This window comes from Bufo gargarizans, chromosome 5 (genome assembly GCF_014858855.1).
Source record: "Bufo gargarizans isolate SCDJY-AF-19 chromosome 5, ASM1485885v1, whole genome shotgun sequence".
Lineage (NCBI taxonomy): Eukaryota > Metazoa > Chordata > Amphibia > Anura > Bufonidae > Bufo > Bufo gargarizans.
In genome coordinates, this window is record NC_058084.1 from 146,189,324 (window position 1) to 146,206,756 (window position 17,433).

The window sequence follows — 17,433 nt, forward strand, 5'->3', positions numbered from 1 at the left end:
TCTACACCCTAAAGAGGCCCTATCACATGCTATACACCTTAAAGAGGACCAGTCACATGCTGTACACCTTAAAGAGGCCCTGTTGCATGCTATACTATACACCTTAAAGAGGTCCTGTTGCATGCTATACATCTTAAAGAGGACCTGTCACATGCTATACACCTTTAAGAGGCCCTGTTGCATGTTATCCACCTTAATAAGGCCCTGTGACATGCTATACACCTTAAAGAGGCCCTGTCACATGCTCTACACCTTGAAGAGGCCCTGTCACATGCTATACACCTTAAAGAGGACCTATCACCTGACATGTCTGTTGTAGTAACTACTTGCATTGCCCATGCAATACCAATTCTGGAGCATCTATTCTTATGACTGTATGTTGTGCACATTTCTGTATTATTCCTGCTAAAAGTTTACAAATAAATTGCCAGCAGTTGACAGTGAAGGTACTGCTGGGTGTTACCACTAGCGGCAGTGTATGTTCAATCAGTGCTGCTGGGGTCAGACTATACAGGGACACACACCCGATTGATAACACCCATCTGTACCTTTACCTCAAGCTGTTGACAATCTAATACAGTGAGGAACGGAAGTATTTGAACACCCTGCAATTTTGAAAGTTCTCCCACTTAGAAATCATGGAGGGGTCTGAAATTCACATTGTAGATGCATTCCCACTCTGAGAGACAATAAAAAAAAAAAAAAAAAAATCAGGAAATCACATTGTATGATTTTTTAAAGAATTTATTTGTCTCGCACTGCTGAACATAAGTATTTGAACACCTGAGAAACAGCACAAATTCTGTCTCTCAAAGACCTGTTACTGTGCCTTAAAAAAGTCCACCTCTACTCCACTCATTAATCTAACTTAGTAGCACCTGTCTCAGCTCTTTAAAGACACCTGTCCACCCCACAGTCAGTCAGACGCCAACTTCTACCATGGGCAAGATCAAAGAGCTGTCAAAAGACACCAGAGACAAAATTGAGGCCCTCCACAAGGCTGGAAAGGGCTACCGGGCAATTGCCAAGCAGCTTGGTGAAAATAGATCAACTAGTTGGAGCAATTCTTAGAAAATGGAAGAGGCTAAAGATGACTGTCAGTCTCCATCGTACTGGGGCTCCATGCAAGATCTCACCTTGTGGGGTATCACTGATGATAAGAAAGGTAAGACATCAGCCCAGAACTACAAGGGAGAAGCTGGTAAATGACCTGAAGAGAGCAGGGACCACAGTTTCAAAGGTCACTGTCGGTAGAACACTATGCCGTCATGGTTTCAAATCATGCATTGCACGGAAGGTTCCCCTGCTCAACTCATCACATGTCCAGGCCCGTCTGAAGTTTGCCAATGACCATCTGGATGATCCAGAGGAGGCATGCGAGAAAATCATGTGGTCAGATGAGACCAAAATATAACTTTTTGGTCTAAACCTCACTCGTCATGTTTGCAGAAAAAAGAAATATGAATTGCATCCTAAGAACACCATCCCTATTGTGAAGCATGGGGTTGGTAACATCATGCTTTGGGGTGATTTTCTGCGAAGGGGACAGGACAACTGCACTGTATTAAGGAGAGGATGAATGCGGCCTTTTATTGTGAGATTTTGAGCAAAACCTCCTTCCCTCAGTCAGAGCATTGAAGATGGGTCGTGGCTAGGTCTTCCAACATGACAATGACCCGAAGCACACAGCCAGGATAACCAAGAAGTGGCTCCGTAAGAAGCATATCAAGGTTCTGGAGTGGCCTAGCCAGTCTCCAGACCTAAAACCAATAGAACATCTTTGGAGGGAGCTGAAACTCCGTGTTGCTCAGCGACAGCCTCGAAACCTGACAGATCTAGAGGAGATATGTGTGGGGGAGTGGGCCAAAATCCCTGTTGCAGTGTGTGCAAACCTGGTCAAGAACTACAGGAAACGTTTGACCTCTGTAAATGCAAACAAAGGCTTCTGTACCAAAAATTAACACTGATTTTCTCAAGACGCAAGACAAATACATTCTTTAAAAATCATACAATGTGATTTCCTTTTTTTTTTTTTTTTTTTTTTTTTTTTTTTAATTCGGTCTCTCAGAGTGGGAATGCATCTACAATGTGAATTTCCGACCCCTGAATGATTTCTAAGTGGGAAAACTTGCAAAATCGCAGGATGTTTAAATACTTCTGTTCCTCACTGTACATAGAGCTGAGTGTATGTATGTCCGCTAAAGGAATCCGCACCATCACATTTACAATCGCGAAATTTGGCACACATGTAGATCAGGTGTCTGGAAAGGTTTTAGACCAGGTCTCAGCTCTCTAGGATGTACCATTCCTGAGATATTCCCCAAAAATGCATTAGCCAATAGATGTTTGGTCACATGACCCTAATCAGCCAATAGAAGCTCACAGGCTGTTAGCCTCCACATACACAGTTTTACTCCAGGTTTCCATTTTTCTTCACTGCTGTAGGTAAGCTTTAAAGGAAATCTGTAACCAGGATAATCGCTATTGAAGTAAAGCCATGGCCTAATAGCACTTGGTACCTTATTTCAAGTTGTGCCTTTGTTCCAGCAATAGATGTTTTTATCCTCTGAAAATCCAGTTTATTTGGTATGCAAATGTGCCAATAAGGTGCCCAGAGGGGTGTCACTCTTGCAGAAAGGCGTCCAGACACGCCCCCTGCCACAATGTGTCCACCCTCAAAAGATGAACCACGCCCCTGGGTTCCGCCAAACCACGCCCCTGATCCGGTTAGGCCGTGCCACCTCTGACTCCTCAGCTGACGGGGATTGAAAAAATGAAGGTAAAAATCAACTTCTGTCAGCTGCAGGGGTGGGAGGCAGGGTGACTTTCTCCCTGCAGCTCACACTCAGACAGCATTGTGCTGCTGTCTTAGAGTGAGCTGTTCAAAACCACATCCCCCCCCCCCCCCCCCGATCTGGGTAGGCCACACCCACTCCTCAGCCGACAGGGATTGAAAAAATGAAGTTAAAAATCAACTTCTAGGTCCCGCTAAGCCATGCCCTGATCTGGTTAGGCCATGCCCCCTCCCACTCAGCCAACAGGGATTGAAAAAATGAAGTGAAAAATCAACTTCTGTCAGCTGCAGGGGTGGGAGGGACCTTGACTTTCTTCCTGCAGCTCACACTCAGCACATTGCTGCTGTCTGAGAGTGAACTGTTCAAAAGGACATCCCTGTGTCCGTCCAGACCCTGCTCCAGACGGAGGACAGGGAGTCTGAAAGCCGGACTGTCCGGCCAAAAACTGGACTTCTGGCCACCCTAGGGGAAGGCTGCTGTGGAGGTCACAGATTATGGTCTGCTATGGAGGTCAGAGTTAAGGGGCCTTTTGCTGTATAGGTCACTGTCAAGGGGGTGGTATGCTGTGAAACTCACTGTTAAAGGGGAAGGCTGCTATAAAGGTCAAAGTTAAGGGGAGGGCTGCTGTGGAGGTCCAATTTTCAGGGACTAGGTACTGTGGCTGGGGGGTCAGTGTTAAGGGGTGGAGGTCTGTGGAGGTCACTGTTAAGGGGGCGGGGTGCTGTAGCTGTCACTGTTATAGTGGATAGTGTTGATATCTTTTAACGACACACACAAACATGAAATAGATTAAATATCCCGGAGTGAAGCTAGTTCATTTATAAACTTCTAGTAGAAATAATACAGGAATTTTACGACATGGTGCTATAGGAATAGATTCTCCAGAATTGTTATTACATTGGGATTGGAAGTAGTTACTAAAACAGACATGGCAGTAGAGGTGCCAGGTCTTCTTTCATGTATATGGCCACCTTCAGATCTAATTTTTAGGCATGGATTAGCAATGTGATGAGGAAGTTAACAAAAAATGCAAGACCACATGTGTTAGTGGCAAAAGCCATTACACCCTGATAGGTAAGAAGGCAACTACTGAGACTCCCAGTAATTCCCAGTAATAGAGCTGTGGCTAACAGAGGGTGGCTAAGAGCCTGTGTAGGCATTGTAAAAAGTTATCATCATCTGATGGAAATCTGATGATTAATGGGTGAATTAATTGTGATTATTCTGCTTTTACATTATAAGTCAATTTTTACTCAATTCCATTTGATCCTCTGACATCTGCAGTAATTAAACTACAATTATCTTTTACAATATTCGAATGTATGAACTGATGAGTTTAACACCCTGTTGTAATTTTACAGGTTTATTTTGAAGTGGTTGCATTTGATCAACATGGATACATAGCAATAGATGAAGTAAAAGTCCTAAGACATCCTTGTGGTGAGTAATTCTATTTGTATCATTAATGAAGATATATATCTATTTCTATATATGAGTTGAAGAATTCTTGAGACTTTTGTAGCATAAATGCAGTTCCAGAGATGGAATAGTGAATCATGGCAGAGCCATCACTCCGGGTATATGCAGAACTACAAATGAATTGTATTGTTACTACCAAGGCCTTCTTTTATTCCAGCATGTGAATAATCTTTTGTAAATTAGCACAAATGAAGAGTAAAGGCTTCCGTTTTGTCCTGATAAACATACATTTGTTCCTTGGCCTTTCCTGTGCCCTGGTGACTTCTTGGCAGCATCTTTCTTCATTCTAAACTTTGAGCAGACATGCAAAAATATCCACAAAGGATAAGAGCTACTTTACTGCAAGCCATTGTTGAATACTAGTCCAGAAGATGTAAATGTAATATTAGAACACAGTCTAAAGGTGACCATACAGCTTAGGTTCAGATGTAGCAGAGTTTATAGTCATAGCGTGTTAACTAGATGTGATAACTCACCAAGTGTGACTGTTAACTCTGCTACATCTGTAGATGTTGGCTGACCGCTATTTCTCCCGACCAGCCCATACAGATGCTCGCTGGCCCACAAGTGCCGGTGTTCACAATAGGGAGAGGTTAAAAAGCTGCTATTCACAGAATACCACCCAATTCTAATACATAGCCTTTAATATCAAACAAAAGTTTTTATATCAAACAAACAAAAAAAATGGATGAAGACACAATAATCATCAGTGTTCCACAATACAGGATGGGACAATACCATAGGCAGGGTGGTGATGGTAAAATAGAAACCTTTCCCTGGTTCTCACCCTATACTGTATAGCCCTGCCTATAGAACGGAATAGCCACCCCCAATAAGGGCAATCCCGTATTCAGAAACCTCCTACAAGCCCTAGGATGGCCCTGAAGATGGATTTTCTAGGCAGACCAAGATAGGATGCCATAAAACGGGTCTATTTATTGACCTACTCTAGATACACAAAATAATGAAAGCTGAGTACATCAAAATAATAAATAGATGCAGGGTACATGAAAAAAAAAAAATGCTGAGTACATAACAATGAACAAATAGATGCCCAGTACAGTTTCCACAGTATCAGATTATATTCCTATATGCCAAAAAACACCTTCAGTTTTAAAAGATAAGTATAGGTCCCTTTATTCCAATGCGTTTCGCCCAGTACAATAAGGGGACACCCATGTAATATCTCAATAGGCATCAGAATTTTTTTTGTTACTTAGATGGTCAAAACCTGATGGTCAGCAATTACAGCCGCACCAATTAGTCATTTGATAAGACTCAATAGAGAATAAACCATAGGTGTGGTTGGGCTTTTGGGCCCCCCAAAAACTCACACTTGATATCGATGAAAAATCTATATAAATGTCTCCAAGTATGATGCAAATTAGATGTTGCACAAACAATTACCGGTCAAAATAAATGGTACTTGCGTGCCCCATATGTTCAACCCAAAGAAGTTAAGAAAGGTGGCCAGTCAGTATGGTTGCTGTTTGATGGCATAGGTGGGCCGCATAGCAAATTGTCTGTAATGAAATAACACAGAGTTTTGTCATGGACCAGTCATGATACCACCGATGTCATCAAGGGGGAAAAAACACTCAAGGAAATAAAGCCGCAAAGCATACCTGTGTCTTATCGTCAGTCAATGTCCGCAGAGTGACGAGCACGTCAGCTTAGGGGTTTCAAAAAGGCAGCCAAATAGATAAGGGGAGTGGTTGCCTAGAGAAGTAATCGAGCGCTAACCCCAAGAGTGGTCCCAAGTGATGACGTAGCGCGGGTCACTGGTCAGACCGGTGGGTCACGTGATCGCGCTTCGCCGCGGCCGAAAGCATGTGATCATTTGCAGTCACATGAACAGCCCCTGGACATTGATACAGTGCATATCCACCTGCTACACTAGATCAAAAGGTCACGACAAAAATGGGCCACAGAGGCACCTATGTGTGATCTAACTCAGACAATATTGCGTGGAGAAAACAAATAATAAGGAAATGTATAATAATAAACAAAAAGAAAGAAAAAAATAGGGGAAAAGAAAAAAACTAAATTTTTCTTGGGTCCATGCCAGACAGTAAATATTAGTGAAACCTGTCTATAAATGAATTATTGAGATGGTATTAGAGGAAGTAAGAATGCCCAGTTTAGGGAATGGCCACATATTCCCAGTTGTTATTCATATATAGCTGGGTCAGGTAACTGCTGCCTCATAGATAAAATGGTATGATGGCCAACTATAGAAAACATGAAAAATCAGTATTTTCATTAAGACCAGCTGGTGAAATGGTATTTAGCACGTAAATCCATTTGGATTCCTTTTGTTTTAAAATTGTGTTAAAGTCTCCTCCCCTGATGTAGTGTTTTATTGTCTCAATCATAGAAAATCAATGTACGGTATTCGGATTGCCCCCATGATGGAGTATGATATGTCTTGAGAGCGGTTTGTCGCTTTTGTTGCGAACATCCCCAGCATGTTCCAAGATCCGTTTCTTGAAAGCTCTACAGGTCTTAGCGACATATTTATTTCCCCACTCACATTGAGCCAAGTACACTAAGTCTACAGTATTACAATTTGCAAACGTGCGAGCAGTGTAGGTCCGTTCTTGAGCACTGTTCAAGAAGGTATCACCCACTTCAACGAATGGGCATGCCTTACATTTTCCGCACCTATAAGTACCGCATCTCCTATCCAACAGCCATGTATTTTGTCTGGGGGCTTCAAAATGGCTGCTGTCAGACACCTCCAGCACCTGTTTATCTCTTAATCAAAGACCATTCATGTTGAAATTCAACTTTGATGACTCTTCTTTTTCCCAACATCGGGGGGAGAGTCAGAACACCCCTATACACATTGATTGATCGTCACCCGGTACCTTAAAGGTGTCCAAGACTCTTTTTTTTTGCTATCTTTCTCTACTCCTCCATAAACATGCATTCTTGGATCAGCCAAGTATACACTCAAACAGAAGAGGCTGAAAATCCACTGCCAAATTAGTAACAAAGGATCAGGATGTTGAAACCGAAAATGTCTCATCATTCTTTCCCCTGTCATCTGCATCAGGTGACAGTCTCCATACTCTGAATTGTTAATTGTTCCCACCAAAATTATCTGATTCAGCCATCTTTGAATTATCTGTAAAACATACCTGAGTTTTCAAAGTTTGCATAATGGCTGTGCTTCTTTTTACAATCATAACTGTGAAGAAATAGGTCTTTCTTTTGGGTTTCCATAATATCTTTTCAGCCTAATTATTCCCCTCTTCAGCTGCACAGCGAGATGCATTTCTCTAGCAGAATCTGCCAGTACTGTACTGCTGTGGCATCCTTTCCTTTGCTTCCCACTATGTTTCTTTTCAGCTTCAGAGCTCACAGAGAAGATGAGAAAATCAGACTTACAGAAACACAGGAGGCCCCTGTGATCTTCACAAGCAGTGAAGAAGCAGTTCTTTTATCAGGCTTAGGATCTCAGCTAGCTCTGTCACGTCCCCCACTTCCTGTGAAACGGCTTCTATGGCTCTGTTATTAGGGACAGATCTTGCCTGACAGCAGGCAGTGGACTGCTAATTAGGTGGAAGTAACTCCCCTACTAGTACTAGCATGCAGTACTTTTTCTCTGTTCAAAAATTACTGATCTGTGACTGAATTGACACAAACTAATGCAAGCTGATTATAAATGAATCAGTAATTTTAAGTGCAAACAAATGCTAACTGAGCATAACTGAGGCTCAAAATAAAGGATCCATTTATTTATTTATTGTTAATTTTCTGTTCTTCTGGAGGATCAGAAGAATGTAAATCTAAACAGTGATGTGATCTCAGACTTGGGCTACTTTCACACTTGGTGTTCAGAGCGGACCCGTCTGGTGTCTGCACAGACAAATCCGCTCATATAATGCAGACGATGGGATCCGTTCAGAACGGATCCGTCTGCATTATATTTTAGAAAATTCTAAGTGTGAAAGTTGCTCAGACGGATCCGTCCAGACTTTACATTGAAACTCAATGGGGGACGGATCCGTTTAAAATTGAGCCATATTGTGTCAACTTCAAACGGATCCGTCCCCATTGACTTACATTGTAAGTCTGGACGGATCCGTTTGCCTCCGCACGGCCAGGCGGACATCCGAACGCTGCAAGCCTGCTGAGCGGAGCGGAGGACAGACGGTGCCAGACTGATACATTCTGAGCGGATCCGCATCCACTCAGAATGCATTAGGGCAGTACGGATGCGTTCAGGGCCGCTTGTGAGAGTCTTCAAACGGAACTCACAAGCGGAGCCCCGAACGCTAGTGTGAAAGTAGCCTAAGGAGTTTAGATTGTGAGCTCTACTGGGGACAAGGGATGTGATGTCTGTTGTTAGAGCAGTTCAATTGTCAGGCAGAGTAATTAAATAGATGAATCGGACAATAACAAAGACACAGACAACACTTGCTGCATCTAAGGAGATCTAGAAGATCCCGCCCAAATATCTTTATTAATATACCTTTTCATAAATGGGAGTAACTGGGAGTTTCCGAGGTGGATACAATACGTGATAGCATATTAACAATATCCTTGACATATATGGCAACATCTTGTACTTTGGAAATCTATTATTTGTGTAAAACTGGATCCAAATAGCAGCGAAATGTGTCAGTGCTATATAAGTAAGAAAAATAAATAATATAGTACCGTTGTTGGTAGAGCTTGCAGTAAATGAGAGCTTCCCTATCAGGAGCAGGTCATAGTTATGCATACTGTTACAGTGGTTTGCTGTTTTGATGTAGATATAACTTATTTGTTTTTCAGCTAAAACGCCTCACTTCATACGGGTAAAAAATGAGGATGTCAATGCAGGAAAGTCTGCAACGTTCACGTGCGTGGCAAATGGAAAGACAACACCAAGTGACAGGCTTTGGCTGCAGGTATTTTCTTTATTTCAGAAACCCTGATACAAACTTGTAAATGTCCTGTTGCCGAGATTAAATGTACAGCATAATGCAAAGCAAGTAAATAAATGTGAATATTCTGGTGGGGGTACGACATTAGATAATAAATATATATATATATATATATATATATATATTGATGACCTATCCTTAGCTTAAGTCCCACCACCCCCGCCAAGTAGCCATTGTATACCAGCTGTTCTCCGTATTGCAGATGAATTCCATTCACAAAAATGGGACTGAACTGCAAAAAGACCATGTAACTAATGCATGTGATGTCACTGACCGAGGAAAAGACGACAATGCTTGGGTAACCCTTTAAACAGATCGTCTGGGTTGCAGGAGTTTAAGATACAGTAGGTTATCAATATTTTAGTCCTGGAAACCCCTTGAAAGGGGTTGTCCAGTTTTTCCTCAACCTTTTTTCATATATCTATCCTGTGATCATTTATTTCCCAATATAATGCCTAATATAATATGATGCACCCCCCTTCCCCCCATCTTTGTAAACTAGATGGGCAGGGATGCAAACAGGACCACAAAGAACCATGAAGACACAGAAACAAGCCAATGGATGAGATGTCAGCCTACGAATCCAGCATTACCTGTTTAGTAATGCATAGGTGTAAACTTGTGCGCTCTTTGACTTTGTCCATCTAATTCATATTTAGACTTGTCTGACATTTGTAGGAAGGTGCAAGATGATTGACACTTTGCTATTTTAGTATAGCTGATCTGGGACAGCTCTTATTGGGAGTAGCCAAAGTGATGGGTGGGTGACTACTCCCCACGTTCCAGGCCGGGTCTTTCCACAACAGTAATATAATACATTTCTAAAATTCTATCAAAATCTCTGTCTTTTTGAAAATCAACAGACCAAAATTGAATTGGACCATGTGTATGCATTATAGTTTTATAGCATTTCAATGACAACATGTAAACTATGGCTTTAAACATGCTGAAATATCAGGCAGTAACATTGTCTCCCACCCATGCCTGCCAGCATCTGCCATGCTAGCCATCAGACTTCTGTGTTGAATGAGTGTGCGGGGCATATGCTAAAACTGTCAGAAATATTTTTTCTCTGTTTGTTCTGGATGGAAAATTCTGTACTTTCACAAACTACATTGACAGTAATTTTCCAGGTTTGTAGACTGTGTCCAACTTTGCAACAAAATGTATAAATCCAGTGCATCCAAAAGTAAAGCAGCTTTAAAATTGTCTTGATTAGACATGAATTTTTAGGATATTTTATCATGAGAGTACTATTTTAAGTCCGTTTTGCTTGAGTCCCTTTTGTGGTAATTTGTTCCAAACTTATCCAATGCCAGCACGTATTTTGTTAAATTTGGTGTATCTTTAACCCGTAGGATACCAGCACTGACCATGGCATGCATGCTGCAGAGGGTACAGGCATCCTCCTCCACCCCATCAGGTCCCCGCTCTGTGGTGACGGGGACCTGATGGCTGGAACGCCAGCCTTCTATAGAAGCCTATGAGATCAAGCCCCCAGGTTGGGTCTTATAGGCAAGCTGTCACTATATTACTGACATTCAATGCATTACAATATAGGATTTATTGTAATGCATTGTAGAGGGGATCTAACCCCCAAAAGTTCCACAGTGAAACAAAAAAAAGTGTTTTCATAATAAAAAATAATGTTTTTGATAATGAAAGTTTTTCATAATAAAAAATAAAGTTTCCAGTAAAAAAAAACACCCCTTTCCCATAATAAAGCCATAAAATTGTAAAAAATATAAAAAAAAACTGACATATCAGGTATTACCACGTCCATAACGACAGGCTCTATAAAAATTTCATATGACAAAGTTCATAAAATCAGTTTTCAATAACTTGAGGGGTGTATTTTCGAAAATGGGATCATTTATGGTTGGTTTCAATTCTACGTAAGCACCACAAAGTGACTTCATAAACAAAATGATGCCAACATAAAGTAGACATATAGGAAATGTAAACTGATAACTATTTTATGAGCTATATATCTGCCTTATAAATAAAGGTAAAACATATTGATTTTAATTTAAAACATGACGTACAATGTGTCACAAGAAAACAACCTCAGAATAGTGTTAATAAGTAAAAACATTCCTGAGTTATTACCATATGAAATGACATGTGTCAGATTTGCAAATATTGGTGAGGAGGAAAATAAGAAAAACATTTTTTTTAACCAAAAGGTGTGCTTTTGGTGGATTTTGAACTAGTGGTGGTCTGTGGATGACACTGTTATGGGGGGATCTGTGTATGACACTGTTATGGGGGGATCTGTGGATGACCCTGTTAAGGGGAGATCTGTGGATGACCCTGTTATGGGGGGATCTGTGGATGACGCACTGTTATGGGGGATCTGTAGATGGTGCACAGTTATGGGGAGATCTGTGGAGGACACTGTTATGGAGGATCTGTGGATGACGCACTCTTATGGGGGATGTGTGGATAATACAGTGCTGTTGGGGATGTGTGGATGACACACATATAGCATCTTATGTAATGGGGGTCACTATTCACACAGGGACAATATACTGTGACACATATGATACTGTGACCAGCATAAGATCATCTTATGCTGGTCACAGTATCATGTGTGTCACAGTATATTGTCCCTGTGTAAAAAGTGACCCCATTACACCACCAGGCCCCGCTTACAGCAGTCTTTATATGTAAAATCTTTTTATGCTTTTCTGCTTTCTTCTGTAACTGTACTCACTATCAAAGCAGCGGTCCGGCCGGCAGCATAACATAACTCACTCAGTCAGTCACGCTCCTGCCAGATTCATTAATGAAGTGGGAGGAGCATGACCGAGTGAGTGACGTCACACGTCGGCCGGACCGCTGCTTTGATAGTGAGTATTGTTACAGAAGAAAGCAGAGCCATTGCTGAAGCATTACATAAAAAGATTTTACATATAAAGACTTCTGTGAGCGGGGCACGGTGTAATGGAGTACAGTGACTGCACCGGGCCCCGCTCACATCGGTTTTCATATGTAAAGTCCATTCATGTCATCTTCAAGCAGTGGTTCTGCTTTAAACTAGCGCAATCCTCTGTAGTAGTACTCGCTATCAAAGCGGCAGGCAGGCCAGCAGTTTACCGTCACTCACTCATTCATGCTCCTCCCACTTCATTAATGAAGCAGGAGCGTGAATGAGTGAGTGACGTTACGCTGCTGGCCTGCCTGCGGCTTTGATAGTGAGTACTACTACAAAGGAGTGCGCTAGTTTTAAAGCAGAACCACTGCTTGAAGATTACATGAATGGACTTTACATAATAAAACTGCTCTAAGCGAGGCCCGGTGTAATGTAGTACAGTGACTGCACCGGGCCCCGCCGCGAGTGAAACAGCAGTTGCCGGCCTCCAGCCCCTCCTCCCTCCCCGCTAATACATCGCAGGCCGTGCTGTGCAGCATAGCGGCCGGCGATGTATCAATGTCAGACATTTAAAAAGCGCACCATTCACTTTATAAGACACACTTCGATTTCCCCCCACTTTTGGGGTGGAAGTGCGTCTTATAAAGCGAACAATACGGTAATTACTATAGCTATAACCATGCCCTCTTTCCCACTCATTTTTTAAAACTGCAAAGAGTGATGCAAAATGCTAAATCTTTGACACAGACAAGCCAAAAAAGTTGCAAAACCCCTATTTGCAACAGTTTGAATCCAGAACCAATTAGATTGAGCTTTTCATTTTCTAAAGAAAAAATGAAAGGTGTAATGTGTTTGGTTGCTATGTGCAATTACGTCAATTTTCCTTAGCACCAGTTTTGATAAATGTACCCACTTGTATCTACAGCTTCTATGCAAATGTGTGCATCTCCATGGTAACAGACTACAAACAACCCATGTGTAGTCATACAGTTTTCCATATGTGTTCTGCCATTTTCTAACTTGAAATGTGTGCTGTCAATAATGAGGGGACAAAGAGAAAGGAATACGACAGCAGGATCGGAAAATGTTTTCTGTTTCCAAGAAGCACAAGTCTGCATAGGAGCTGTAGACACAAAATAGTAGAAAATGTCCTTCATTTAGGAAAAGTGGTACTATGAAAAAATGTATATTCAGGTTAGTCAGAGGACTAAACAGCCACCTTTTGTGAAGACCAAATATATGTAGAAGCTAGTTTAGAAGCCCTGCTGATGCTAAATGAACCTCGGCTTCTTACGGAGTATATACAGCCATATCAGAAAACAGTAGTTTCACAATTTTCTCTGCAGTGAATAAACAAACATATTGTAAAGAAGTGGCATTACCAATTCAGACAGCAGTGTAAATCCAATGTTCTCATTAGCTGATACACTAAAAAATAAACTTGCCACCAAATAAATGTGACGATGGCACTAATGAAAGGATGTTTATGATTAACAGATGTATCCCATCTGCTTCGATTTTCTTTGTCACATCTGCTGACAACACAAGCTAGCGCTAAAATGGGCATAATATTTCTTTTGTATTGAGTCACTAAACAAGGAAAATAATTATAATGCATATGTTGATAGAGGTGTTTATATCTCACTTGTAGTGTGCCATTATGCTGTGGGCAAAGAAAAAGACTGGGTATTAGCTCAGGCTTGTCACCATGGAAATTTGACTGCTGCACTCTGTTTGTATAAGATCAGACTCTGTCATTTGCAAGCCAAAAAGTAATTAATAAAAGTTGAAGGAGATTACATGTCAGTTTAATTTGTCTTCTACTTTTGAAACCTTCTTTATTCAACTCCTGACTTACATTGTCTGTGTTCTCACTTCTTCCTTCCATCACCTTATATCTTAACTGTCATAAAGTGCCAAAACAGAAGTGATATGGACATAATGTCTTCTCCCAATTGCAGTCGTGCATAGAATATTACATGACTTTTCTATTCATGCTGCACAATTAGCTGCTCTGTGGTCTCCCAACTGGTAGTGAAAGTAACGTGGACTATTCCTGTGAGTGTTGTGGTAAGTTCAGCAGGATATATCCCAAAGCACTGATCGAGTCCTGTTGTGAGTCTAGCCCCTAAACCTCAAGTGATCTGTAGAACATATCAGGTTGAACATGAACTTGTTGGAACCCTTTTTTAGGACACCACTAAGGGCCCTTTGAGACGTCATCATGATTTTAGGGCCAGATATCGGGAACGAGTATAATAACCAAGCACTCCCTTGTCAGCTGATGGACATCTTTCATTAAGATGAAAGTTGTCCGACTATCGTCAGCACATCTCCCTGTGTAATCAGGCATGTGCTGCCGATAATGAATGAAAATGTGTGAGGAATCGCTACAGTAGCAATTGTTCCTCTCACATTCAAAGGTTGCTTTGGCCAGTGTTCATCCATCAACGCTTGCACTGCCCGAACGTCGTAAAGTGTAATAGGACCCTTAGGGAGCAGATACAGTTGATACCTATGGCACAGCAGGAATCCATAGGTCCTTTGGCCTGCCATTCTTTAGGTTACATAAGCTTTGTTAGGCCTATGGCCTACAAGTGACAGGATCATGAGTAGGATGTCAGCTTCCTGGCGCAAACAGTGATGACATCACTACATCATGCTGCCTGCAGCGGGCGCTAACTCTCTCTGGCCTACTGTTCTACTCAACGTAAGATCAGAGTAAAGTGAGTAGAACTTTTATTATTTTCTAGCCACTTTTTTGGCAATTAGGGGGCACTGCTTGGCTTGGAGTTGGGACTAATTGACCATGAGAGAATACGGATCCCTATTAAGGATCACAAAGGTAGTAACTTAAAAACCATTGGCAACATTTGATGTAATTAGTACAAGATCACAAACTGAAGTAGGCTATCTTACAAAAGTGCATTTTTTTGTATCAGTGTTTAAAGTTCTTTCACATTTTTCTTTTTTTATTTCAATTTTTTTTATAGTTCATTCATCTGCAATTTAATTCATTTTAATAGTCTATAAATATTATATGCACCTGTTGGTCTGCCAAAATTGGCCTACTCTGCATATATTAAGTAAATTGGCCTACTCTGCATATATTAAGTAAATTTTGCTGTGTAAGTTATTGTGTAGACTTAAAGCATTACATTCTATTCATTTAAGAAGCCGGTTCTGGAATTATGTTATTCTCATGCAAATTAGACTTATAGCTACTTTTGTGCAATGTGCTAACTCCTAACATCTTAACACATGAGTAGTGATTTGCTAGGAAAAAAAAAATACTTATTATGCAGTTTCAGTAATAGTTGTAGCAATGATCAAGCTCATAATTTAAAGAAATTGAAACTCCAGAAGCAGCATTTCAAGAAGCAAATCAATCTTAGCACACTGTGCGAGCAACTCATCATCTCCACAAACTGCTGGTTTATGGGAAGTCCAGGTCAATTGTCTGTTACTGTCCACCTTGTAGATTAAAGATCTTTGCACTTTGCTATTACACTGCATTACCTCACTTAGAAGCTGACTGTTTCTAAAATTATGACATAGTTTATGCCTCTGAAACATTTAATTATGTCATCTGTTCTCAGAAGTAATTTTGTTTAATACATTTGTATCATTGGAATCATGCAGTAATTTAATGTCTTGGCCAAATGCCTCCTCAGAGTTTAGCTTGCCATTTTGAGAACTGTGAATATTAAAACATCAAATTCCCTAATTGCAGAAGTATAAGTAAAAGCTGGTTAGCAATTGTAACCCAAGGATTAACTCAGTGGATTATATTCAGACTGACAATGAAATATGGCAAGCGCTTAAGTCATAAGCTCATAGTCGCTTGTAAAATGCAATTTCACCTCTCTGAAAATGGAGTCCCCGATTAATGGTCTTCTTAGGCCATAAGATGTTGGCATTTGTTGGCCATCTCACTCAGATAAGATATTTTTTCTGTCATATAATAATCATGATTTACTTTAAATTTGTTTTCTGTTGTACTAACAAATAAACATCTCAGGTCTTTGGTTGTCTTTCTCTAACTGACCAAGATGAGGAATAAAGATGGTAAACCACACCTGTACGACAGCCACCTGATCAGGAAGCTTAGCAGGATCTGCCACTGACTCTTGCTACATTAAAGGAGTTGACTAAGATTACAATATTGATGACCCATCCTTTGAATAATCCATCAATATCGAATTGGTTGGGCGGCCCACTCTCCTTATCTGTTTGAAGGTGTAATCCTGGAAAAACCTAATTAAATGCATACTAATGGAAATGAAAGTAATTTGAAAACAATTCATAATTCTCATAATGGTTATTAGATCTCTTGGTTAAAGCTGGCTTCTACTATAATATATTCAGTGTTGCCTATCCTTGCCTGATGGCACCTTCCACAAATAGAATTGCCTGAACTGGGTATTTGAAGGGTTTCTACACCTTTTTATTACTGCTGATTTATCCTTTGGATAGGTTAACAGCATCTGATGAGCGGGGTCCAACACAGAAGACCCCCGACAATCAGCTGTTTGAGAAGGCAGTGGCACTCGCATTAGTGCAGCGACCTTCTCATTGTTTTATGCAGGCCCAGTGATGTCATGACTATTATCATTGGCCTGGGTGCTGCTCAGCCCCATTGAAGTGAATGGGCCTGAGTTGCCCCCAGGCCAGTGAGAATAGTCATGACATCACTGGGCCTGCATAAAACAATGAGAAGGCTGTGGCTGTACTGTGTGAAGTAAGATCGAGGCACACAGATTTTGATGCAAAGTGTTTAGTTATACAGTAGTTTCATCATATTGCCCAATATTTGTTTCCAAGGTATAAACAGAATTTCAAGCCCGGACGTTTCGGTCACATTAGACCTTCATCAGCGGTCACATTTTATCTGTTCTGGTAGAAATAATGGGTCTCAGGGCATTTGGGTATGTGGCCACATCTGGGACTGTGATCTATGTGAGGTAAATTGGAGTGATACACATAAATAAAAAATTTAGAGATATAGCTTTAAATGCTGCTGCAGTACTCGCTGAGAATGGCCGGCAGCCTGAGTTACATAGAAATACATTACATCGACTCCTGTCCTGTCACTAGCTAAAACCTCTCTGTCTGTTAATTAAACAAACTAACAAGCTATTTTTCACTTAACTCTCCCCCTGGCACTAAAATAGCTGTATTTTTTGTTTAAAGATGAGATTTATTTTCTCTTTGTCAGATATCTTATCACTGTAAAGTACAACCCGAGAATATCCCTGCATTTCCTGCTTAGGATCTTATATATTGCCTCTGACACATGTGAGGAGAGTTCCACCTGAGATTGACTGCAAAGCATTATGGGCAAGCC

General features: G+C 41.0%; 1 protein-coding gene across 5 annotated transcripts in view; it reads left to right on the plus strand.

Moving 5' to 3' along the window:
- The window catches only part of PTPRM (protein tyrosine phosphatase receptor type M), a 766,319-nt gene that overhangs the window by 261,398 nt on the left and 487,488 nt on the right, over positions 1–17,433 (plus strand). For all 5 annotated transcript variants that reach the window (XM_044295693.1, XM_044295689.1, XM_044295690.1 and 2 more), the window contains exons 4-5: positions 4,157–4,235; positions 9,060–9,175. In XM_044295693.1, coding sequence (XP_044151628.1) covers positions 4,157–4,235; positions 9,060–9,175 — 195 coding nt within the window. The remainder of the gene's footprint in view (positions 1–4,156; positions 4,236–9,059; positions 9,176–17,433) is intronic.